Genomic DNA, 27,117 nt, shown 5'->3' with positions numbered 1-27,117 from the left:
CTGGCTTGTTCATTTTCATGGACTGCATCCACGTCTACTGCAGGAGTGGTAATGCTTGAACAACAAAATTAAAATATTGCTGTATTAAGAAACAAAACGACCAAACTACAAACTCGCCTAGAGAAATGGACTGTTTATATGGACACAAACTTGATGAATGTCGCACAGTGAGTACTGCTGCTTTAGAAGGGCCAAAGTTCTATTGTCAAAAAGAAACAATTCACCACCGCTCACTTGTGGGCCAGTTCAAATTACACTGCGAGGCACTGACATAGCGACGTTATGAGGATGATGGTAATGTATGACATCTGTTGCAAAAACTAACGTGAGTGCTTGGGCGAGTTGGTTGTTCATCACCAGGAAAAGTCTAACAGCGCGGGAATAAACAAGAATGCACAAAATTCCCGTGCTGGTGAAATTTCTCGATGTTTTTGAAGCAGGGATGGTAGCGAGATGTCTGGATGCAGTGTCCAACCGCCTATATGGCCAAATAGCAACTGATTCAGCTATCGGATGCACCGAGGCACGCACATGTGCCATATGACATAGCTATTTTAGAACTGGCATGAAACAAGTATGTGAATAGTCATGGATCACTAGTTGGTGTTGTGTTCCTTTGCAGGGATTTCAAAGTACAATCACGAATGAAATGAAATGGGGTTGTCCTTAATGAATAGCATGTTTGATATATTAGCAATGAAACAACAGCAGTCACAGTTGGCTAACTTCAGGAGAGTTGCTCAGAAATTCCTGCTTTGAAAGCAGTATTTCATTCTGAGAAATTTGACCAATCCAAAAGAACTGTTCTGAATCGAATTTTTATTTACTTCATCATTTTTTTTCCATTGGGTGATATCATTACGTGATACATCTACAAGCAACTGCTACACATTTGAATGTGGATGCCAATAAGCCAGGACAGTAGAGACATTAGTGTGCATGCTAAGCGCTTCATGCACTCGGGCTCGCCTTCGGAACAGTTGTCACTGACAAGACAGCACTTTGCCAAGGGCTCATTTCAAGCTGCAAGCTTCAGACCACAAATAACATGTCCACACTGACCCATATGCCTCATTCTTACTCATGCAGCATACATTATGCCCAGGAGTAGGTTGAAATAGACTGCTAAATAATCAACTTCCAAGGGCCTGTAATTCCAAAAAATGGCAGGCAGCGGAAGATGGAAACTTGCAATGAAAAAATCCGTAAACAGGGCTTGTGTCGAGCAGATGTCTCCAGGGGTTGACTTGTCTTGCTCAAGGCCAGAACAGAACTGGTTGCTTTAGCGCTAGCGTATCTAGCTTCATACCCTCTCTTCCATCCTAACAAAGGAAGGGGAGGGACAAAATTGAATACGTAGACGTGGGAGAGTGGGGGCACTGCGATGAATTGTCTGAGTGAAAAGGAAACAAGTGTCTTGTGAATGGAAAAAAAAAATGAAGTGGTGGGGACGTAAGGATGTACACATTTCACCGAATGACGGTTGTTAGGAGTTAACAATGATAGGTTTGAAATTCCTAGACGGAGGGTTTAACTCGCATTGGTTTTCTTTGCATATGTACTATACCAAATGGATTCAAGAATTCCTTTAGAAGTCTTTATACCTACTGGCTGGAGTGTATTGAACTTGTGAATAAGGTGTGACTATGTATATTTTCTGTCTCTTGCAGACTGAAGTTTTACTGAAGTATATAAAGTTTAAGATTGTCATAGTTGTGTGTTGCTACATTAAAATTCTGTGCCACTACTTTCAGTAATTTCGTTGCCATGCCCACGTGATGACCATGACCATTTAATCTGACATTAACAGGCTGTCTTGTTTTGCCAATGTGTTTATGACAATATCAATATTCGACCATGTAAATTATGCTTGCACTAGTGAAGGTAGAACTATATTTTATATAATAGAGATAATCACTCCCACTGCTTTTAACTATCACAATTTCGAAGGCATTTGCAAGTCTTGAACCTTGCACGAGAGAAAGGTGTTACATGGGCAGAGAATGGGGATTTACTATTGCAAGCACTAACATCTCTTTTAAATTCATATTGCGGCGATACATGACTTGGTACTTTTGGAAATGCTTTTCTGAGGTGCTCGTTGCTTGCCAATTGGATAATACTTATGAAGGATATTATTTATGTTTGGCAGCGCACCTGAGTATTCGGTTATAAATCCTGGAAGTTAATTGGGTTGTGCTATGGGGGTCCTTAGCTAGTGTTGTTTTCCTATCTAGTTTACATGCTTCATTGTAGACCTTGTTTAGGGCCTCTTGTAGGTAATTTCTTTCAACTAGTGTTTCCTTTAGGTTGCTCAAGAGGTGAACTTATTTACCGTTGTCACTACAGATCCTTCTTATACGTCTCGCCTGCCTGACGAAAATCCCTTGTTTGCAGTGTCGCGGGTGGTGACTAGTGTAATCTGAGTACTTTGGCTGTTGGTTGGTTTTCTGTAAAGCATCACCTTTAATTTTCCTGCTTCAACAGATACTGTCGCGTCTATGAAGTCAATTTCATTGGTACAATGGTACATGTTAAATTTAATACGACAGCAAAACTTGTTACAGTGATCAGTGAATGTGTTTAGTGTGCTTTTGCCATGCTCCCATATACAGTTAAACCCCTTTATAAAAGGCATGCATCAGGTAGCAATTCTTGTCTTTCTTTATATATGAGATGTCCCTTATAAGCAGAGTACCTTGTATACATTTTCTTATCAACCCTCATTTTACTGTAGGCACACTGATGTCTATTATACCCATTCGTCTCTTATGTCAATGTCTCTTGTAAAGTGCTTTGACTGTAATAAATGTCGTCTTTGTAGCAGAGATAGGTAGAAGGCTTTACTGTAGACGATTTCAACAGCTCTGATTTTAAGTGCCCCATAAAAATGCTGGCGTATGCTGGTGCAAAAGGTTTTCCCATATAAGTGCCGAAAGTTTACAAGTAGTAGGACGAATCAAATTCAAAATTATTAAGCATCAGGACTAACTCAAGTAACAAGAGGTAAACTTCAGCATTATGTGTCTGCCTGCTTTCTATGAGTGACATTGACACAGCTTTAATTCCTTGAGTTATGCATATATTCGTATACAAAGAGCATACATCTAATGTTACCAGAACGGCCTGATCCGAAAGTGGTGATTCATGTATGGAATTTACTATTTGAAGGAAATAAGGTTTATTTTGAATCAAGGATGGTAAAGTGGATGGTATTTCAGATAAATGATGATTTAGAAATTTCGATAGTGACTCATTAGGTCCATACGGGTAAAATAGACTCTCCAGCCACATTTAGTCCAATGTTTTTAAAGCTTAAATGAAGAACTATAAACTGACCCGACATTTCGGGACTGATTCGGTCCCAAAACTTTGAATTCCCTCGCTAGAAAATCTGTTATGATGTGTTGTATGCTATTGCTATATTCTTGAGTAGGGTTTGAGGCTAACTTTCAATAGCGGATGTTGTTGCCGAGTTGTCCGATAGCATCGTTCTTATATTTGGCTATAGGCCAGATTACTATACTACCACCCTTGTCTGCTGGTGGTACGACATTGTCCTTTCTGTTTGAGGTTGTTTGAAGACGTTGTGTTCTGCATAAGTTGAGTTCTTCGGCTTTTGACTGTTTAGTTGTACCCAGGATGTCTCTTGAAACTAGCTTAATGTATTGATCTTGAAATTGTTCTGCATCTGGTGTCGAGGTGCTCAGCAGTCTCAAGGAGTCATAGCTAACGCATTCAGTGTCTGCCTCCTGTTTGCGCAAACGTCTTGAAAACTTAGTTATATCTTTGTGGAGGTCGTATTTTTTCACTGTGTTGCTTGTGGGGCAAAATGTAAGGCCACACTTCGACAGATCTATATCGACTGGACTTAAGCTTACTTCGCTGCTGCGTGTTGGACTAGGGTTTTTGTGTCGTGCTCATTTAATTATTCAGGGTAACGTTTGTAGCATTAATTTACTTGTGCTTATTCTTCATCCTCAATTTACCTTCCCTACATTCTATGAATTGGGTTTGTTCTTCAGTCTCCTCTCCAGATAGATGCTATTAAGTTGATTGGCTGTTAGCGAAAGATGATTTCCACAATGCTCTTATAAAATGTCTATTATAGACAAAAATGCGCTTTCTGAAACGCTGTTCCATTGCTCTAATATATTAGGCGGTAGGGTACCCAGAGCACATGCGACCTCAACTTCAATGCTTTTCACGTTTTTTTTTCTTTAATGCATCTAGAGTATTACTTCAAATGCATTCTGTAGTTTGCTTCTTTTCCAGCGACTTTGCGGGATTGGAGAAAAGAGCGAGATTTACGGTTTCCATTACTGCCCTTGGTGTTCATTTGTCACTTGTGCTTGAGTCGGGCAGACCTCAGGGGCAAAATATTTTCAGGTGGTTTCTTACAACTCTTTGTGTTAGCGCCCATAACCGAGCCATAGTGTGTTCGCTTAGTGCTTTGTTTGCTAGCGTTCACAGGTGTCTTTGTAAGGGAAGTGCGTAGATATGTTGACTTTGCTTGTTGTCTGGGTTCTGTTAATGCTGTTATGATCGTGTTCACCATTCGAGTACATGCTTCTTGAGTCTTAGCTACGGTGGGCCGTGTGTTGAAGCTGGTGCTTGTAGTCAGCGAAGTGTGTTGTGGTTTGTTGAATGGTTCATTAGGCAGTGTAAGGGGCACCGTCTGTTTAAATTCATTCCCGCCTTTGTGCTTGATGTTTCGGCAAATCGCTGGAGTGCCTGAAAAGTTAGGGTGCAGTCGGTCCTGAGTGAGCAGTATGTCAGGATCCTGGTGAATTTCAGCGTGGTGGATCACATCGTTCTTGTGGTCGTGTTCAATATCTAAATGTAATGCATTACCTTTACGTGATCCTTGTGCATGAGCTAACAGTGTGCACGATTGTTCAATCAGGGATTGGTGTTTGCAATTCCTAGTCCTCGAGTATCACAATCACACTTAGTATCACCTTTAAGAGCCTTGAAGGTGATACTAAGGGAATACACTAAACCAGATAGGACAGATGAAGTATTTGTTCAAAATATGGTTCCAAAAAAATAAGTATTTGTTTAAAATTATATTCGAGTAAAATGTCGACATTTGCCTGTTTACCTTGAATTTCACATTCAAACCCAGTGATAACACATCAGCTGACAAGAGTTCCACACTATTTTCTCATACCTCAATCCATTGGAGCTTCAATGTTTGGTGCATTATCCTTCAAACATAAATGGTCCACCTATGCAGATACAAGATTACGTAGGCTCTGCTAGATGGTTTCTTTAATGCTCTTGCATCAGGGATAAGTGGTGCAGCTACGTACTTTAAAGTGGCACCACCATTACTTTTTCATTCTTACATCTTTCCTGGCTTACAGCATGTCTGCTCTCACAATAACACTGAATCATTCCACATTATAAAATAGTAGCTAGGCTTGTTCTTTAACGATGAACCTTATTATCAGACACAGTGAATAGTCAGAGATGCAACACATGTATGTGGAATACAGGCATAGAAAAATTTAGTAAAACTGGATACAACTGGACTTCTTATGATGTTACAGATGTAAAGTGTGCTGTAGAGGAAGAAGAAAAAAATTTTATGCCAGCAATGTTTTAAATAGAGTGCATAACATAGTACTGAGTAACAAAACAGTGCTATGCCATTTAATTTAATATTATTTATTTATTAAGGGTACCAGAATTTTCATGGCAACAAGTTGCAGAAATGTCTTGAGAAAAAAATTCTATACACACCGTGCTGGAACATATCTTGACAGTTTGAGAACTTTTGGGGGTTAACTTAGTACCAATAAAAGACATTATATTTTGTATCTCAATTTGATGGCAATTGAATCAGCGTGACACACAGAGGCAATCCGCTACTTGAACAATTAATGCAGGCAAGCCCCACCAAAATGTAATTTACTTATCCGTTTACAGTTTTGGTAAGATGAAGTGAGGCTACAGTTTCGTTTGGTTCTCACAGAGTTGCATGTATTAACACCCTACACTGCATTTACTTTTGCAGCAGCTGTGTCCAAAGACTGTCTGCTACCACTGGTAGTCCGTTGTTGCTAGGTTGACCGCAGCATTGCACCATCAAACACCAACTATTTGCAGTGGCAAAAAAATTACGCAGCTTGCACTTGAGACACAATGCTAAAGAAGCAGTGGAGCTGAATGTAATCCAAGCCGTCACCGTGTTTCACAGTTATTTCTACTTTCTTTGTCTTGCTTTTTATTTTTTTGTTTCCTCTCCATTTCTCGCTTGCTTTCAATCCTTTTCTCTCATTCTATGCTATGTTTTACTTTCTCTCCATACTTCCTTTCCCACCCTCTTGCATAACAGGCTTTGCTACCTCTGCTAGCGTGCCTAGATAGCAGAGTGGTTAGGACCATAAGCAGGTAAACAAAAGTGGAACTCACTCAAAAAATAGCACATCTTAAACTTTGTACTCACTCGGACTTGCCAAAATTTCCCCGAGCCCGACTCACAATCACGATGATTTCCTTCACTTGAACTCGAAACCACCAAGCTATCACTCACCCAGACTTCTGGCTCGATCAGAGGCCGAGTTTGCTGACCTATGGTGAAGACGTTCACTTCGTATTGAGGGTGTGATAGTTCGAATCCCAGCCATTTTTTTTTTTTCGCCGCCAAGAATGCCTTTTTCTCTGCCCTTCTCCTATAGCATATATCAGTTCATGATGGCACCTGTTTTTGGGTCACAACATTGCACTGAGCTACAACAATTTGGTTGTTGGTGCAAGGTTAAACTTGAACTCCCTCAGCTTAAAAGTGTGCATTATTAACGAGTTAATTTACACTATGTCAGATGTCACTGTAACACAATTACCATTAATAAAAAAAAGAAAATAATTGTGAGGTGAACAATAACCACAAATGCACCTTCACAGGGACGGTTATTGCCTTTCATATACTGTTCAGTAATACACAACTGCACAACACTTCAAAGACTGCAAGTTCTTCAAGAAAGAAAAAAAAAGCACACAAACCTTCCACTATCAATCATTTAGTCCTAGTACAGGACACAATTTTACATTTCTTCAAGCTTTCTTTTACAGTGCTTCTTTAATCATTAAAACAGAGAAAAAAAAGTCCGGCATCGAATCCAGCCACCAGGCAGCAATATCATTTGGCTAAGCTCAAAGTGTACTTCAGAAAATTTTTAATATCAAACAAAGCCTTATGCAAGCACACCACCTTGCCTCATCTATATGAATGAGTAACCTTTTAGTACAGCCAGCTTTCGTGCATGACAGCATGCTTCTGAATACAAGAAAAATCTTTGTGCTGAAATTTCTTTTTCGAAGTTGTCCAAGAGACGAGTAAACGTGGCAAACTTTTATTGTAGAAAACTGCACAGTAGCAGCCTTCAACAGAATGCTGCTGGGCTGCATTGGTGCAGTCTTCATTCTTCCTGCAAGCACTTGTCAGCATCTGCAGCCACCTTACAGAAGGTGCATTCCACAACCAAAAAAACTTTAAATAAAATCAAGAAATCTTCAAAGCATATCAAAAGGTTTTGAAAAATAATCTAGAATGCATTCAGAGAATGTCAGCTCGCTTTATCTGCTCGAAATATCGAAGAAGGGATTCTGTAACTGAAATGTTGAAGGTATGTAAATCAGAAACGCTAAAATTAAGAAAGCAGAGAGAGATTGAAAATGCTTTTCCAGATTTTATATGCAGGGATGAAAATAAACAAGGATGATTATTTGACGTGCTCTTACAAAAAGTTTCCAAGAACATCACGCAGTGTATTCATACAACTAATACAGGCTTGAACTTATTTATTCCAATTTCCCTTCTTTTCTGATGCTATTAAAATGTGGAATGAATTACCGAATGATGTGGTGCAAAAAAGTGGTCCGAGTGAATTTCAGGTTGCTCCTGAAAGGCATTTTTGCATAGATTATTAGTGTTCATGTATGTGTTTCCTCATAAATGTTATATAGGTCATAAATATTATGTTACAGTTATTATGAGGGAAAGCCATATAACTGCATGTCATAAATTTGTGCTATATGCTATGGAATTTATCTTACAAATGCTCTTCAAACATTTATGTAATCTTGTACAACTCATTACTTCACTCTCCCTGTAAGGACCCTCAAGTGAGGGTTAACAGTATGACAAAATAAATGACTTGCACTAATTGGTACATAATTGTAGCAGAGAACAGTACAATACAATGAATGCAAGAAAGACCAAGCAGGACCAGTGCAGGTCCCGCATGGTATTTCTTCTCTTCAACATTGAGCCATCCTCTACTACGATTAAATTTTCATGAAATTGGAACTTTCTTTTGTGCACAATCCACCACATTGGCTTCAAAATTTTTCCTTACAGTAAACTTTTGTTCCACCAGCTCAACGTATTTCAACATGACGTTCACCAAATGTGCACTCTTTTTTTTTTAAGTTTGTTTTGCACCACAGGTACAATGCACACATAAGGTTTAGATGTATTCACCTTCAGCAAGAGTGCATGTTCAGACCAGTGGGTAAATACTTGGTTTTGGAGCATGGTGCCACAGTCTTGAATAGCAGCTCCAGAAATAACATTTTTGTTCAACACAAAGAACGTTTTTGTTTAATACATTCATTTCTTTAGAGTAATCCGTCTCATGTGACAGAGGAATGGATGTAGGCAGCTGCCTCGCTGACCTAACATAAAAGATATCAACCAATTTGAGAAAGGAGACTCACCACTAGTTTGAAACCTGTGAACTATGGTAGTCCTGCTGATGCTCTGCTGATGTACTAATACACATGCACTACAAATATGCTCTGCTAAAAGTAGAGCCAGTTTCAACATGTCGTGGGACACCTGGTAAACGGCATCCCCTCGTTTTCGTTGGAAATTGTGCGTGGCACCGGCATAAAGATGAAGAAGGGTAGTGGGATAAAGGGAGGACGAGTGGACTGAGTTGGGGTATGTTCAAATAAAGAGGAGGTCAACGGTGGGCTTCGCCATGGCGACAGCAGCTCATCCTCTTCTCTACATCTTTTTGGTGCCGTAAAACGCAGGAGAAAGGGCCTATAGAGGTGAGACAGGGTAGACTTTCACGACATCTAGTTTGCGCCTGCAGCCTGCAGGACGTTTGAGACGCCGCCGTTGGGAAATCTCGTGTGCGAAGCCTAACCCGGCCCATGAACCAAATGGCGTGACATGCAGACGATGCTCAGAGCTTCATCCTGCGATGTTTTGCGACGGATGGTATGGCGACGCCTACTTCGCCTTATGATATGGCCGGCCAGTGATTTTATACATTTCCCGACACTGGACTGGATCATGAAGGCCCCAATCGAAAAGCGCAGTACAAAAGATGGTCATGGAAGCCATTGCCAGCATCGAAAGTCTCCTGCATCTGGAACGCCCTCAAGTAAGAGGGTTGCGGAACATTCACCAAGCTTTGACAAGTTCTAGCTTCTCAGAGGAATTGATAAAGACATAGAAGACACGGTTGACATCGGCCACTTAGAAGCAGAAATGGGGAAAGACGACGTTTATGTGCGCAAGATTATTCTGGAAAAAGTAAAAGCTGAGCATAGAATTGAAGATGCGTTAACGGCTCGGCAGGCTCGCAGAGAGACCCTAAAGCAAAGGATCAGAACAGAGGTGCAAGCGGAAGTGCTCTCTTCACCTGTTGTGCAACCGTGTAGCCAATGCTTTCTCAATTGCGATATTGTCACACAAAAGGTCAACGGCTCAACCCCACGACAGATAGAAGAATGTGTTGGAAGCAGACCAACAAACGTTCCCACTGCAGAGAATATAACAAGAAAGACCACTAATGAACTTCTACACACGATGCCTTCATAGCCCTCGTCAACGTCCAATACCCGTCAAGTTAACAAGAAAGTGGCAACTCGGGTAGGCTACTACAATCGAATGTCGGAATGCCATTGGAAATTCAGGATACCTTGCACCAAATACCAAGGATGAGTACTCACCCAGGTTGGCAATGTCCACTATGAGGCAGTCCTCAATTCCGTGCTTACATGTTACGGGAGGAATCAAGTCTCCACCACAGTAACAAGCGGGAAGAAATACAAGAAAGAAAAAGAAAGGGCGTGAAGACGCAGAAGCCTACTGCCTATAAAGCTCATGAATGTAGCTCTTCGAGAAAACTGCAGACACCAAGGAATAGAAAAAAGCGGATCGTGCGGGCTGCATTACTGCCGATGCCCAATGCCAAGACAGAATCACAGCAGCGAATAATGCAACCCAAGCCAAGGCGGAGGAAAAAGGCAAGTGCTCGTAGGTAAATGCAGTCAAGAAGAGAAAACTAAGGAAAAGGTACCTTAGGAAAGGCTGCCCAAGATCTTCATTTAACAGCCTTCATTGCAAATTTTCACCCCGAGGAAGACACCTGAGAGACAGCGCAAGCTCAGCAAAGTCAACACATTCCACAGCAAGAGCCTGGAACAAGTGTGGAAAGCATCGATGAAAAATCAAGTTTGAGGAGATTTTTGGATGAGCCCTCAAGCAGCGTCTTGGAACTTGTACTGACACTTGTAATCTCTGTAGTAAGTGTTCCCCGTCACACACCCTTGTGGGGTGCAGAGGATGTTGTCAAATATGTAGAAGGGTGATACAGCTTGCTCAAGAACTTTAGGGAAAGCTAAGTCTTTTTGTCGGGGCGGAGGATGTTGGAAATTGTGTGTGGCGTTGACATAAAGATGAAGGGCAGTGGGGCCAAGGCAGGACGTGTGGACAGAGTTGGGGTATATTCGAATAAAGAGGAGGTCGACGGTGGGCTTCGCCATGGGGACGGCAGCTCGCCCTTTTCTCTACAGAGTTTTCAAGGGAAATGGTCTCCATTTCAAGAGCCAGTTGTATGTGTGTGACAAAAGCCCAGCAAAAACTTTCCTAGTTGTCACAGGATAACTGTATTGTAAAACTCTGTTGCCTTGGAGATCTCGTGCTGCAACATTGTTTCGAAGCTGTCAAACATGAGCAGAGTTCTCACACAAGGCTAACACTTTGTTTCAGCTTTGGTCGCAATGAGTGAGCTGGAAGCTTCGCCGAGAGGGACTGTGTCGAGGGGGTTACATGCCATCTGCATCAATGTGCCTTGAGGGATTGAGTCTGCGTGTGAACTGGCTGCTGCTGCTGCTTTACATGCCATCATCAGCACAACGACAGCTGTCAACTACAGAACTGGGCACAGAGATCGACGACGAAAGTGGCCATTATTTTTTGGGCCCGCTTGCCGCCGAGTCTGCGACACACACTACAAAGGAATGTGCCATTTTTTTTTATGTATGAAATCTTCAAATCTGTGCAACATGTGGCAATAAAGTTCACTTCACATACCGTGTAGTGGTTGGTTTGCACGTCTGCAGGAACCCTCAACCAGTTTGGCAACAGATCTCGGCCACGTTCAAATACTGTTGCAAGGGCCCCTTTAGTCTTAACACTGGAATCGTGGTTCACTTTTTTTATTTATTGGAATGAGCTAAGTTTATAAGGTTCTAAGCTCTACTGCACTTGATGTGCATTTTGAATACATTTTTTTAATAGGTGGCGTAATTATTTGTGGTGCTCTTAAGGGGAGATGCGGGTCGAAAAAGGCGAGTTTTCTTCAAAATGACTGATTTTTTTATTTTCGCCTGTTTTGATAAGATTAGTACCTCTACTTTCCTGAAAAAAAAAAAAAATGCATGTTGGGACTTAATTGGAAATGCTTTAAAATTGCATCTAAAGAGCACAACGTGCCTGTTAAAAAAGACCTAAAGTGGGCAGTCTTCAAGCACCTTGCCGCCGATAATATGCCGCCGCTCGCCATTGTCGATCGCATGGGGCAGAGTCGAGCCTCACTGTTCAAATAACGCCAGTATTCCTCGCTGATGCGGCACAAGAAATAATAAAAAAAGCACACTTTTGTGCGTATTTAGAGCACTGCGACTCGCTTATCATGCGGTACAGATCAGGGACCGCCATTGGCCGCTGCGCACCTGTATGTGCTGTGAAGCCTACTTGCGGGGTCCATGTCTTGATGAGCAGCGCAGCTGAACGCTTTTCTCGTGCATTTTATCTTTGTTACAAATGAAAAAAACCACTCCTTGCGCTTGAAAGCCATTGTGGAGATGCGCTCTTTAGAATAGGCTTCGAGCAGCTGGTCTGATTTGCGGCAGTTGGCTTGCAAAAGCCAATGCATCAAAAGTCATTCACAGCCATCAGTCAGAAAGTTCGTGATGCGGCAATGGATGACGTAGGCGCCAATCTTGCAAGGTTGAAGAAACTTAGCGGAGACAACATTGCCATTATGTACGACGGTATGTGACACACACATGGCTGCAAAATGGCATCGGCACTGTTGTGTCTCTCGACACTGGACTTAGTTTTAGATTTCGCAGTCCTTCTTCCTAGCTCGCAGTCAGCACAAGGTTCGGCCAGATGGAGCGGAAGAAGTTTGGTGAGCATTTCATGGCCCTCTCTGTGAGGAGTCAGCTCGAAAAAGCTGAGAGGGACAAACTCATGATGTTGGCGTATTTTAATGGCAGTGGCCACTACAAGGATTGTTCTTCTTGGTGTGCATAAATTTCATCGCATTTAATGACATCTTTTATAAATAAAAACACAATTTATTTTTAAAACTCGTTTTTCTCAAAACACAAATTTTGCCATTTTTTGCATGTGCCCCTCCTTTTTCAGAGGGGCACATTGAGGATCTGCATGAAATTGAGGAAGTGCACAAAATTTTGCCTAAATATGACAAATACAATTATTTGGTTTAAATATCAATAATTTATATATAATGAAAAATTGTATGTAAACCTTCACTAGGGTGGGTGAAATATGGACTTTTAACTAGTTACTTGCATTCCACAATGTATTTGAAACATGAACAATGAATGGTAAAAAATTAAAGAAGCTTAGAGATGAAAAGAGGGGAGTCAAAAGGGTTAAGGTTTTCACTTTGTCATGTCGCAGAGCTGAAAGTATGCAACTTGGAAGAAAACTAATTATATATTTGAAATCAGCATACAAGTTCCATAAACACCTCAAGATTCATTGCTTTAGAGTTATTTAAAAAAAAGTGTTCGAGAAGCATCTCCCCTTGAAATTAAATTAGTCTTTTGCTGCAACTGTAGAATCAAGAGAAAACCAAGGCAATCGTTTCATTTAATTAGTTATAATAGACATTATTGCAATACCAGAATTTAATTACGAAGCATGCCATGGTGAGGGGCACCAGATTTGTTCTGCCTCCTGGGAGTGCTTTAAAGAGACACCAAGCAGAAAAAATATTTCTTGAATTAGTAAAATACCCTTTCCCAATACAAAAAGCACCCCTCTTGCCAAGAGGCTGTGTTTGACAAGTGAGAAAAAGCAAAAATAAAATGCAGGTGGCATCACCACCTGCACCCACACCAATCATGGCAGCATCCTTGATGTTGATGCTTTGCCGATCTGCAAGGGCTTATCAGTGAAGATTACATTCCAAGGGGCTAGACACTCAGCACACCAAGTTTCAGGAAATTTTGAGGGAGGCAATGCAACCAAAAGATGAGAAAAACACTTCTGTGCTTCCATGATGCCACGCTGATGTCCATTTTTAGTTATTTCAGTGATCATTCTTTTATTAATAAACTTATTACATAAAAATTAACGACAACAAAACTTAGAATAACAGAGCTGAGCTAGGTGGTCAGACTGGACATTCAAACATGGACACAAAAGTTTGTGGCATCTCAGCTGCTCTCTTGTGTCAGCGTTCGCAAGCTTGGTCTTAACATGACAGCAGTTTTCATAAATTAATTCATCAGTCTAAAACCATTGTTTTTCTTTAGTGTGTTGTTAATGTAAACGTAAATAGAAGTGCGCGAGTGTTCTTGGCATTTCATCCTCGCTGAAATACAGCTCCCGTGGGAAATCGACCCTGTATCCTCAAGTAGGCACTTCGGTAGTTCCCCGAAACTTTTGGAAGAAGCGATACTGTTGCCGCAAAACATTACTTCGAAACCAGAAAATGGAATAAAATGGAATATGGAAAGCAGTGCATACACCATGCATAATATACACGCACACCTCCTCCTGGCACAATTCAGAATATTTCGGAGACAGATTTCAGTCTTTGTGAAATCTAACAAAACACCAGTAAAATGTATAATTGGCCCAAAGTTGGAACGGTTGGTCGGTATGCATCCGTTATGTTCACTTAGCTCATCTATGGTGAACATGTTGCAGGTAATACAACCCTTGGTGTTGTACAGACGTTGCGGATAGTGACGAAAGCACGAGACATTGCAACTATGAAGAAATGAAAGATTTTGGGCTAATGCAGTGCAGTCATCCCTTTATTTCAGCTGCCAGGATGTGCAGATGAGGGTGCATGCACAAACTACACAGCGTGATGACGACTAAGATGAACATACGAGACAATGAACGAATGCTATAACATGCTACAATGCAATTTACATTTTTCTGGGTGGCAATTATGTGGACCTCCAGGCAGTATCGAGTAGGCCTAAATTATCTCTTGGCGGACGTGGGAGGTTTCCACACGCTGCTGAAGAAAATCTCGTTCAAGGGCTGCCTTCATGTACATACAGGCATATGGGAAAAGTCTACCGGCCATAGCAGAATCCACAAAAGTGAGCCTACGCTAAGATATTTTGAGATTAGCCATACAATAAAATTATGAAGATTATTGGTAAGTGCTCGCCAAAAAAGTAAATTAACGATGATTACTTTACATCTACTGGTCCATCCATACTAAACCAACACAAGCGGCAGCCTCGGCCAAATCTTGGGCAGCGTCGCACTCAACGTTGCACTACCTTAACCACTCGCGCTTCATACTCGAGACTTCACTGAAAATGAGAGGGATTTATTTGATGGTAATAATGATTGGTGAACGTTGGTGTGTATGTGTGAGCGCGCACGCAAGAGGAATCTTGACGACTCAAGAATGTGGTAGAGAGGCTGCTCCTATCCGCAGCCCACCCGTCTGTTCCTGGTACACCTCGATTACGTCGTCGTTCACCATCTCCAACTGCACAGGAGAATGTCAAAGTTATTAACAGGCGGAGCAGGCTGGAAAAAAAAAAAAAGAGAGAGGGGGGGGGAACCAGCGCCAAGTGCTGCTGGCCCTGTTAGTTCAATCAGAATAGCAAATACCCCTGGTAAACATTCGTCCCAGGTTCAAGTGCAAAACAAGAATAAATTTTTCGTAAGCCAAAAAGCTTTACTTTCAGAGAAATCTGCACTCACATACACATATATACATCTTACAAAATACATCAATAAACTATAAAAATTCTCTTTCGAAACCCTTCCTTAAGTGTGAAGAATCCCCGAAATCCGATTTATAATAAATTAGAACTTCTGCAAGTGCCCATTGTCAAACGACTGAATTACATGCAACTTTTGTGAATGCACCTTGTACACTGTTCTCCAGAAAACACGAGAGCCGAAGTGGACTTTTTCGGGGAACCTAATGTCAAGGGTGAATCTGAATGCACTCATCTTCAGAGCATGCAAGACCCAGGCACACAGTTATGTACTACACAACACAGCTCAGTTCTTTAATTGATTGATTGATATGTGAGGTTCAACGTCCCAAAAGCATCATACATTATTAGAGACGGCGTAGTGGAGGGCTCCGGAAATTTCGGCCACCTAGGATTCTTTAATGTGCACCCAAATCTGAGCACACGGGCCTAGAGCATTTTCGTCTCCATCGAAAATACAGCCGGGATTTGATCACGCAACCTACGGGTCGGCGACCAAGTACCTTAGCCACTAGACCACCGTGGCGGGGCAGCCCAGTTCTTTAGTCTGCACTACGTGTGCCCCTTGTTGGCAGTTGCAAGCATGAGTTACTGTAAAGGTGGCAGCACTAAATAGCGGGATTTACCGAGACTGAAATGAGACATTTACAACCTGCTGTCATTTTTCTATCCACTGTGATTGCAAAAGCACGTTGTTGCGGAGCCTCCGCCATTGTAGTTTCGACATCTGCAGCCATTTCCCCTACGATGGCAGGTGTTCTCATACGTCCGCACCCCTACTGCTTCACCTCCTCGCACTTTGTAGACATTTTCCGAAACAACAGTCCTACGTGGTCATACGCTTATACAGTGAAACCTCGTTAAACCGTACCCGCGTAGAGAGTAGTTTCGTTTTAAAAGTAGTGAAGTCAAATCCCCGACTCAGCGGCCATTGAACATAATGCATTTTGTATCCGCATAAGCCGTACCAGCTTATCATGTATGTATCGGTTAATAAGTAGTTTTTCCAATTTTCGTTGCGCACTCGCCGCGGCATGTCGTCCCCCACTGGGCGTCCCGACAGAACAGCAAGCCCCAGAGATCGAAACACGCCTCGCTTGTTTGTGTTGATGATGGCGGCTGTGTTGGCGAGCGCCATCTCTTGGATTTTTCTGCAACAAGAAGCACTCGGCCGGCTAGGCTTTTGGTGTTGTCCACGCGATGGCGCTTTCCACAAACACGCAAACACGATGTGCGCTTGCTTTGCTTTCTTTGTTCCTTTGGCGCCATGCATAGGTGTTCTCTGGTTGATCCGTACAGCTCTCGCGTCGTTTTTCAAGTGTTGTGTATGTGTGCTTGTGCTGCTTTGTACTTGCGTCATGCCGAAGCTGACAACCTGACGGCTGTGAAGTTGGCGTTTCTGCCACCAAACACAACAGCGATTGCCCAGCCCTTAGACCAAGGCATCATTCGAGCTGTAAAACAGCTCTACAAGAAGAATCTGCTGCGCAGATTTCTTCTCGCCACTGAATGTGGCAAATTATTCTCCATCGGCCATTTGGCGCGATTCACCTGCTCAAATACTCATGGCGGCAGGTTGAAGCAACGACAGTTCAAAATTGCTTCAAGTGTGCTGGCTTCAGTTTCAGTGTGTGTGCGGGCGACGCAGATGACGCCAATGACAACATCGACCAGACTTCGGACATCGTAGATGAAGCTTGCAAAACTCTGCTAGCTGAAGTGCTGGAGCGGCAGGTCGTTACGTAAGGCATTTCCTTCCCCAACTTCAGAGACGCAGACAGCGATGTGCAGACATCTCCGGACATGTCTGACGAAGCCATTGTTGCCTCGGTTGTCGAAGTGTCGCCAAATGATAGTGATGAGGACGACATGGAAAGCGACAACATGGGTGATCCAGGTCCGACAGTGGCCGAAGCTGCGCATTGCGTCAGCGTCATGGGGGTATTTGCCAAGAAGAGGGGGCTGGCGGAAAAGCTGGCTCACAGCATAGGCAAGTTTGAGGCCGCTGTCGTTGCTGCTAGGCCGCCGCGTCGTCAAATGAAGTTTACAGACTTTGTCACGCGAAGTTAATAAATTACTGCACGTGTCTTGTTTTTTCATCGCACTCCCCGAAGGTTTCTTTTTTTGACAGGTAAGTGAGCGACCTGACGCTATTTCGGTTAAGCAGTACTACCGTTTAGTATGTACTTTTTCCGAGCTCCGGCCAACTACGGTTTAACGAGGTTTCACTGTAGTAGCAAGTTGTGTTCCACAAGAAATCTCGAGAATGCATATACATGCATTCTGCGTGGATCGCACTCTCTTCGCAGCTTTTTTGGAAGAAACTCCCGATGTGTCCTTGCCCTTCCACCGCAAAAACATAGTTGTGGTGCTTCTGTGAAGCGATGTGTATTTTAATCTCGGGCATGCCGCCCAAGATAAAAGACATTATAGGTGCACATGGTACAAAATCCGCACGTGCCACCTTTCCGCGCAACCACAAAGCACAGAAACTTCGTTGTGTACCAGTCCAGAAACACTTGCAAGTGCTCTTTTGCTTTTGACACGGCCATTGACCTCCTAACTGAATTCGGGGGAACTATGCAACTAACACAACCATGTAACAAACACAAGTAACGCCTATAGGCAAGCCGCATAGGCCTAGTGTGCGAAATATGAGGGCCGAGACGGACAGACTGACAAGTGGCGGTACATTCTCTCGCCTTCCTTCGGTACAGTGGTGAGCACGTCTCGCTGGCCTTGGCTCACATGCACGGTGCTTCAGTGCCTAGAATATACAGTATGTATTCGATCTAGGCGGATAGTTTTTTTTTTTTTGAATTTCCTTGTATCAAACTCCAGGGTCAACTTAGGTATGAGGATTTTGAAAAACGCCCCACGCAGACAGTACTGTAGCCGTTAGTAGCCTAGCTAACACCTGACTCAACCTTTTGTTACCGTGAGAGAATGGTTATTTTTCATGTCTAGGGAACATAGGTTTTGCCAGTTCGAAAAAGTACTCCAGCACGCAATGCAGCATACCAAATTTTGCGCAATAAATTGCTCTTTCCAAAAAATTATGTGCTATGTAGCAACACAAATAATTTAGAATGAATAAAAATGTGGAAAGCGTACAATTTTAGTTGCCAATAGGTAAACAGAGCAACAGAAAACCATATATGTGCAAAAATATTCAAAAAGAGAAAATTCAGAATATACATTTTGAAGAAAAATGAACCAGGAACATTATAAAAAATAATAAATGTTGAACAAGAAGTTTCTATTCACATAAACAAAGAAAATCAGAACAGAGGTGCTGCTGCGCTGCTCAAGTCATGTGGTGAAGCATAGCCTGGTTTTTCGTGAAACACAAGTGAACTCGTACATATTTCCCAGTAAATTTTCGTTTTCTTGTTATAAGAGCCTCCAGCTGTTTCAATATAGATGGACGCCCATGATGTGAACAATCCCTCTATAAATCAGATGTCTAATGAACTTATTTATTTCGTCTAGAGTCACTTTTTTCCATAAGCCACCTCAGTCCGCTTAGGTTGGCATTCCTATATATGCATCCAAGCATATTACTTGGCATTTTGCACATCGTATTACAAAAAGAACAATATCGCATGCAGTTCTAAAATGTTTCGTGCTGCTCTGTAGTTTGGAGTGCTCTCGAAACCTTCTTGTCGATAGGAGAAGCTCTACAGCCGGCGCCAGCACACCGCACCCCAGCGAAGTGTGGACCTCGCATGTAACCAGACTAGCTATAAGACTGTGATTGTGCACAAAGATCAGCAGCTACACACTTGCGGCGGAGGAGACAACTTAAGGCCGTAAACAAACCCATGGACGGCTATCGATGTCTCAGGCTGACGCAAAACACCGTCTCCGTTAAAACTTGAAGCTGAGGTGGTGTTATCCTCGAACTTTAAGCTCGTCCTTACTCAATTCAGGTGGTGTTGCAAGACAGTTTCGAACAGCGCATGTGTTTTGTAGCGCTGGTGCGCACCTATGCACAACTAGTGACACGATATGCGAGCCTGTGTCTAATATAACAATACCAGCAAACCCAAAGCTGCTGGAAACTGGCTGTGAAGGCCATCTCAACCCTTTAAACATGCGGCAGACCATCGGAAATACCTTTTGTAAAATAAATGTTCTCCGACTCCTAGCAACAGCTGTCTATCGAATAGCTGGCATAATTATCTGGCAATTATTACTGCTAAACATGATCAAATTGCGAAGCTGACGCCTTCATTCGATATTTGGTTTGCAAAGATTTCTTTCATAACAGAACTTCGATGTTACTGCAGTATAATCTCGAGGGGCACGCACTTTTTTCAAGTTCGCTAACCTAGTGCACTTTTCCAGCAATACACGCACATTGGTTCGCGCAAAAGTCTTAAAAATCGCCATGTTGCCCAAACGGGCAAATTTGAATTGATTCGGAAAGTTGAGTGGCTGGACTAACTACTAGAATGCGCTGGGTGCACGAGAAACAAATTTAACATGCTAAAATCGATGGTCCAAAGCGTCGATCACCGGTGATCGATTTGAGTAGGTGTGGTAACGAAAGAGTTGAAGGGGTGCCGACACAAAAATTTTGATCTCTCATTTTTCTGCTGAAATGTGTTGCTGGGGGCCTGTTACTCATGACACGACACATTGTTTGCTGCAGCACGCGACAGATAATTACAGGCCCCTCATTATCGATCAGTTGCGGTTTGAGAAAGCTCCAAAAATTGGGTGCAACTGGCGCCACCTAGCGTGTGCAGCTATTAATTAACCACGTCAGCACACAGAACTGTGACACACCTTCGCACGGTCCGCATCAAGAGTTACTTTTGAATAGGAGACGGGACTGCAGTGCCACCAAACACAAAACTTTCTTAGCATGCGCCACAGCCACGCACTCGCAACCACCCCCTAGGAAATATACACGGTGGGAACAAACGCGCCAAAAGAAAAATGGCGGCTATGACGTTATCATAACTTGTTTTGTTGACTGCAGCGTGGTGACGTGAGGAGGTCCCCAAAGGGTCCCCTTCGATGGTGTCAATGGCACGATGGAGTTGAGGGCTCATGCAAACTTCAAAATTCGTTTGAAGTACCTTCCCAGCAATAGTCGCTGTTGATATTTTGCAGATGATATACGAATGTTCCTGGGAATCGACGCAACAGGCAATCTCGGCCGCGAAATTTTGTGTCAGTGCCCCTTTAAGTATGCACGCGAGGTCGCTGTATTCAACTTTGTGGCAAGTGTCAAGGCCAGCCGTTCGTCAGTTCAAGGTGTATGTAGCTCAATGGCGCCAAAAAAGCGTAGTCATTATAGTGCGACATATAAAAGTTGTACTAGCTGTGGAGTCGTCCTCTAACATTCAAGCCGGGCGGGACTTTTGAGTGGACGAAAAGAATGTTCATTGCTGGAGGGGCCAACGGGAGAAGCTATTCGTGTACACTGCGACGAGGATGGCTTTTACCAGTCCACGAAAAGGCCGTCACCCTGAAATGGAGACTGCATTGGTTGACTTCGTTTGGACGCAGCAAGCAGCTGCCCTTCTAAAGAAGTGCTCCAGGCGAAGGCGAGGCAGCTTTCAAGGGAGCAAGGTGTTTCGACGGCAGACTTCACAGCCAGCCAAGGCTGGCTGCAGAAATTAATGCAGCGCTCTGGCTTCAGCTTCCGTCGTCGAACCTCAGTTGCCCAAAAGTTACCGGCCGACTATGAAGAGAAAATGCTGGAGTTCCAGAGTTTCGTGCGTAAAAGGGAGAAGCGAGAGTATCTGGTAAGCCCAATTCGGCAATGCGGTCCCTAATGCCGGTGTATTTTGATACGCCGGTAGCGTACACAGTCTCAGAAAAAGGGGCCAAGGGAGTGAAGGTGCGCTCTGCTGGTTATGAAAAGCAGGTTGCGACTGTGATGTTGTGCTGCACAGCAGGCGGGCACAAGCCCCCTCCTTATATCGTTTTCATGAGAAAGATGCTGCCCACCAAAGAGGCCTTCCCATGTAACGCCATTGTGCGCGTAAAGTTTCATAAATATACACTAGAGGGAACTCTGGCACAAGTGTCTATGGGAGCTGCAACACACGACACTTCAGCGAGCATGGGAATGATGGGCAGTAGGCGAATTTGTCTATCTTCGTACTTTTGGCTTCGTGTGTGTTTGTGTGACTTGGATCAGTTTTCTTACTCAGCAAATGTTCAGCAGTAGCGCTTCACCACCTTATTCCTTTAAGCTTACCATTTCAAATCAAGTCACGAAGTTCAAAGGGTTCGTCCTTTTTTTCGAAACAAAACCGAAACACAGTAATAAACGACGCCATAAGTGCGACTCGCCGCCCGCAAGTACGAACACTAGGCAAATCCATGTACTACCCATCATTTCCATGGTCGCTGAACTATCGCAGCGCCAGAGTCCCCTCTAGTTAATTTTAGGAGACTATGATTGTGCGAAGCAACGAAAACTGCTGGATAACCAGCGCCATTGTTGAGGTATGGCTGACGGTGTCCAGGCGCCGTTTTGTGCAAGATTGTTTTTTTTTTTGTGCTGGACTCGCACCGTGGCCACTTCAAAGACAGCGTCAAGGCTGCGCTGGCTGATATGGACATAGACCTTGCCGTGATTTCGAGTGGAATGATGGGCCAATTGCAGCGACTTGATGTTTGCATTAACAAGCCATTCAAGGATAGCCTGCGGGAATTATACACGGACTGGTTAAGCACTGAGGACCACCAGCTGACGCCAACGGGCCGCATCAAGCAGGCATCACTGTCAAGGTGTCTACCAATATGCTTTTTCAGAATTGCCCGACTTTTCCTGGTTTTCATGATGATTTAAAGGTCAACTTCCGCGATTTTTCAACCATGTCAGGATAATCGTGATTTTATGCTCCTTAGACACTCTTCTCCCATGCCTGATAACTGAAATGCTAAAAAAATTCAAAAATAATTTTCAATTACTGAAAAACCGCAATACCGAAACCGAAACCCAACAGAGTGCGCTTCAACGTGTGACGTGAAGATTTGCCTGACGCTGCCGGAACCTACCTGATTGCACGTAATATCTAACAGATGGCACTACCTGTCCACGCCGTCTGCGGCGATCGGCCAAAAACGCTTACGCTGTTATGGTGAATGTATGGCGAATTGTGTGTGGCTCACAACGCAACACGACTTGGCACTTATCGCACGCCCACCAACACGGAAAAGGAAATCGCATGCTCAACCAAAGAAGCGCCAGCCAAACCCACACAATCCATAGCAGACAAGCAGATGCTGCAGTGGCACATCAGTTCGTCACTTCCGCCAGACAAAACTCAATGTCACACACGCAATGTTGCCATTAATTCTGGCAAGTGAGGTGAGCATTTCGAGGCAAGCTATAAAATTCATTTGAAAAAAATCTGCAAAACTCTCAAGCCTGCAGTTTGGCATGAATGACGCAAACGTGCAAATGAATGTACCTATGAATTCTATTGAGATCCACTGACCTCGAAAAATCGCAGGAGTTGGCCTTTAAAGCTAATTCCATGACACTTACGCTTGCTTGGAAAACTCTGCACTGAAAACAGACCCTCGAGCGATAAAAAAAATCAGGTACTCATATAAAATCAGTAAATAAATGTAATACAAGTACTCGTAATGTTCTCAGCACGGGCGGTAAATATGAAAAAATGTGTATATCTGGCCGAAATAAAAGCCGTACAGGATGTGAATTGAATTGGATCTGATGCGACATGGATTGCTATATTTACTATTGATTTGCATGCCCATTTAAACTGCACACCTCTAGTAGATACTTTCCAGGGGAAAAAAAAAAGAAAAAAAAAAAGGAAAACTACTCCCTTATTCTGTGCACCTTGCATTGAACAATGACTATCAACACCAAGGAAAGAGCCTTACTGCGTAACTTTCTTTCTTTCATTCTTTTCCACCACGAGCACATGCATGTTGATGTTGTAGTGGAGCATACGCACCAACGCGTATGCGCCTTCGGAAGAGAACAAAAAGCCCCATGCCCTGATTGCGTGAGAGCCTGTGCCGCCTTTGCCAAACTTGCCGTACGGCCATTTTTGGTTGCAACCTCGTTGCGACTTCTCTGCTCGAATAAACGTCATCACATTTGGTGGAGGCTGCTGAGATCCCCAAGCAGACCTGGAGCTCCGCTCTCGCAAGATGGCTGAGAGACCGCCGCGAAACATGACTGACGCAGTCATGTTTTCAACAGCAAAGGTACATCAAAAGTATATGCATGGTCACCTGCATGTGACGACGTATTTCGCCAGCTGCGCCGCCTGCTGACCACACCACCTATTCTTCGCCACTACGACCCCACTGCTGCCACAGAAATTCACACCGATGCAAGTGGCGTCGGTCTTGGTGCAGTTTTGGCACAACGGAAAGGCACCCAAACCGAATACGTAGTCGCTTATGCAAGTCGCGCTCTCAAGAAGGCTGAATTGAATTACTCCATGACAGCGAAGGAGTGTTTGGCCATAATCTGGGCGCTGACGAAGTTTCGCCCGTACCTTTACGGCCGTCCTTTCGACGTGGTCACAGACCACCATGCTCTATGTTGGCTGTCCACCTTGAAAGACCCGTCCGGACGCCTGGGGCGTTGGGCACTTCGATTGCAGGAATACGACATCCGTGTCGTATATCGTTCCGGTCGCAAGCATGCGGATGCCGATGCACTTTCCCGATCGCCATTAAGATCAGCTGTGACTTCTCTGTCACCCCTTTTTACCACCTTGTCACCACTTGACACCACTGACATGCTTTTGGAGCAGAGTAAAGACCCATACCTTGCCTTATTAGTCTACTACCTTACCGATCCGTCTGCTGCCCCTTCCACGAGAGCACTACGCCGGCAAGCAGCCCACTTTTCCTTACGAGACAATATTCTGTACCGCTGCAACTACATGCCTGGTGGTCGGAAGTGGCTCCTTGCTATCCCAACTCATATGCGCTCTGACATATGCATGAATTTCCATGCAGATCCCCAAAGTGCTCACGCAGGTGTCCTGAAAACCTACGAAAGGCTGCGCTAACGATATTAGTGGCGAGGAATGTATCGCTTTGTGCAGAAATACGTTCAGTCTTGCATCACTTGCCAACAGAACAAGACACCTCCACGGCACCTTACTGGCATGTTACAGCCGCTCCCGTGCTTGACTCGCCTATTCGACTGCGTGGGTATTGACCTCTATGGTCCCCTCCCATATAGTGGCTTTGGAAACCGGTGGATTATTGTCGGCGTCGATCATCTGACACGCTACGCTGAGACTGCAGCTCTACCGGCAGCGACTGCCCACGAAGTTGCACTATTCATTCTCCGCAGCTTCATTCTACGCCATGGTGCTCCGCGGGGATTACTCAATGATAGGGGTAGAGTGTTCCTGTCGGAGGTCATCCAAGCTATCCTCGCTGAATGCAACATCATCCACCGGAAATCTACCGCATACCATCCACAGACAAATGGGCTCACTGAGCGCTTCAACCGCACACTTGGCGACATGCTGCGGATGTACACCTCCTCCGACCACACTAACTGGGACGCTGTATTACCTTTTGTTACCTTCGCTTATAACACCGCGACGCAAGCGATTACCGGTTTTTCCCTGTTCTTTCTGTTGTACGGCTGCGAACCTTCCCACCCACTCGACACTATACTCCCGTACTGCCCTGATGCATGCGAGTGCTCCCCGCTTTCGGAAGTCACCAGATACGCTGAAGACTGCCGTCAGTTGGCTCGGTCTCTGACAAGTGAAGCTCAAGGTCTACAAAAGACTCGACATCACGACGTTCACCACATAGCGCCTACGTTTCGTGCTGGCTCCCTTGTGTGGCTTTGGGTGCTCCCGCACGTTCCTGGCCTGTTTTCTAAACTTCTGGCCCGGTACCATGGTCTGTACCGTGTCATTGACGCGACCTCCCCGGCGAATTACATCATCGAGCCACTAACACAATCACCAGATTTGCGCAGTCGAGGACGCGAGACCGTACACGTCGACCGTCTCAAGCCCTACTACGACCCCCTCATTGTGCCTACTCCCCGAGTCGCCACGATGGCTACTCTTCACTCCGGGGGTATTGTAGTGGAGCATACGCACCAACGCGTATGCGCCTTCGGAAGAGAACAAAAAGCCCCGTGCCCCCGTGCTCTGATTGCGCGAGAGCCTGTGCCGCCTTTGCCAGACTTGCCGTACAGCCATTTTTGGTTGCAACCTCGTCGCGACTTCTCTGCTCGAATAAACATCATCACAATGTTTTATTTCTCTGGGCTCTGAAACTTAGAGTTAGTCCTCAGATGCCTGCAATGAAAGCGTTTATGAAGCGATGACGTTTGAACATGTGCTGGCAAGAAGGAATCTGTCACCGCGCAACAGGTCCCTCGATTCCATAGATTTATCAGAGATGCCGGTGGGTTACCTTCGTTTGTATACTCTTCTATGGATATAAAGCTAAAAAGTAATCACAGATTTAATAATACCATCTCAAGAAACTGAAATGAGCAATTTAGATGAAGTTACCCAACTATCCTTGAAACACGAGCTACCAGCAATAAGTGTTAAGCTGAGGACGTGTGCCATTGCATCACCAATAACAATGACAATAGTAATAATCATAATAAAAGGCATGACAGAGCCCGGCGAGCCTCTGCTAATGGCAGTCCTAACTAAACCAGAAGGGCCTTCAAGCCGAGCCAAATCATGGTGAAGACAAACATGCACAAATTTAACGACGTGAATTGTGTTGTGGTTGGAAAGTCAGATATGCTGTCTGATGAGTAGAAGCAACAAACAACAAAATAGATTGTGTACGAATATAAAAGCTAGGGAATGCTTTAGACAGTGAAGGACATGTTGCCAAGCAAAAATTTCACTGTCTTTTTTACTTTTGGCTGCCAAAATTCTGACAATCAGTACATTGGTGAGACCACCTACTTCAAGGAAACAGTTAAACAAAAAACTTATATGACGCCAGGAAACTATGCGTGACCTGATATGCCCTCGCTAAGCAAGTGGAATCTACAGGCCACCAAACTGACTGGTCAAGTGTGTGTGTTCTGGCCAAAGGAAAGTTTGCATCATGCCTGCTCTTGAAATACCAGCACATGCAGACAACTGCACATATGCTGAACAGGAGTGATGGGACACTTTCAACAATGTACTTCCAGTGCTTATAGCATGTACTTAGGCGTACTTCATTTTATTTTTGGTTTTTCATCTTCAGCTCATTGTTTAAAAAAATGCTCCAAGATCAACAAATATACAGGCGAGGCTCCCCAAGTAAAGAAACTGTAGTGGGAAGCTGTGCCTTTCTTATGGCTATTTTTGTGAACATGGCCCCCATAGTGGGTGCCATAATGTCAGCAAACTTTGTATTGTTTTGGTGGGTGTATCTTCTCGCGTCCACACTAACAAGGAACAGTTGCGCAGAGCTTTTTTTTTTTTTTTTGCAATCATTCAGCTGTTTGCTGTATTTACAGCTGAAGGAGTGTCTTTTTAAGCTTTGATCAATGGTAATGCTTATTTTTGTGATGATCGCACAGGCTACAGTCATTCCAGGACCAGGTCAGATTTTTTAGAAATGATTATCCAGAAGGGTCCCAATTCCCTGACTTTTCCAGGTTTTCTCGGCTGGCAAACACCCTGCACTGTCTCAGTTGGCAAGCTGGGCTGCAGAGTGAAACGACATGGCACCGAGGATTGCACGCTGTTCGAGGTCAGCGACAAAGAGATAAGTGACGACGACTTGGAATGAGTGCGGCATCTTGATGATGAACCAATTGCTCCATTTCATCTTCACATTTTTCAATAAATGTTTTCACTTTGTGAATGCTGTCTGCTTTTCACCCAACCTACATTCGAG

The 27,117-nt window shown here is 43.8% G+C and overlaps 1 protein-coding gene across 1 annotated transcript in view; it reads right to left on the bottom strand.

Moving 5' to 3' along the window:
• Positions 1-14,307: 14,307 nt before the first annotated feature.
• LOC119178701 (small ubiquitin-related modifier) overlaps positions 14,308-27,117 on the bottom strand; it is a 33,375-nt gene continuing 20,565 nt past the window's right edge. Inside the window, exon 5 of the mRNA XM_037429932.2 lies at positions 14,308-15,026. Within this exon, the coding sequence (XP_037285829.1) occupies positions 14,937-15,026 (90 nt within the window). The 3' untranslated portion in view covers positions 14,308-14,936. The remainder of the gene's footprint in view (positions 15,027-27,117) is intronic.

This window comes from Rhipicephalus microplus, chromosome 1, assembly GCF_043290135.1.
Source record: "Rhipicephalus microplus isolate Deutch F79 chromosome 1, USDA_Rmic, whole genome shotgun sequence".
Classification (NCBI taxonomy): Eukaryota; Metazoa; Arthropoda; class Arachnida; order Ixodida; family Ixodidae; genus Rhipicephalus; species Rhipicephalus microplus.
The sequence above is the reverse complement of the archived record's forward strand: the minus strand, read 5'-3'. Positions and strand labels throughout refer to the sequence as shown.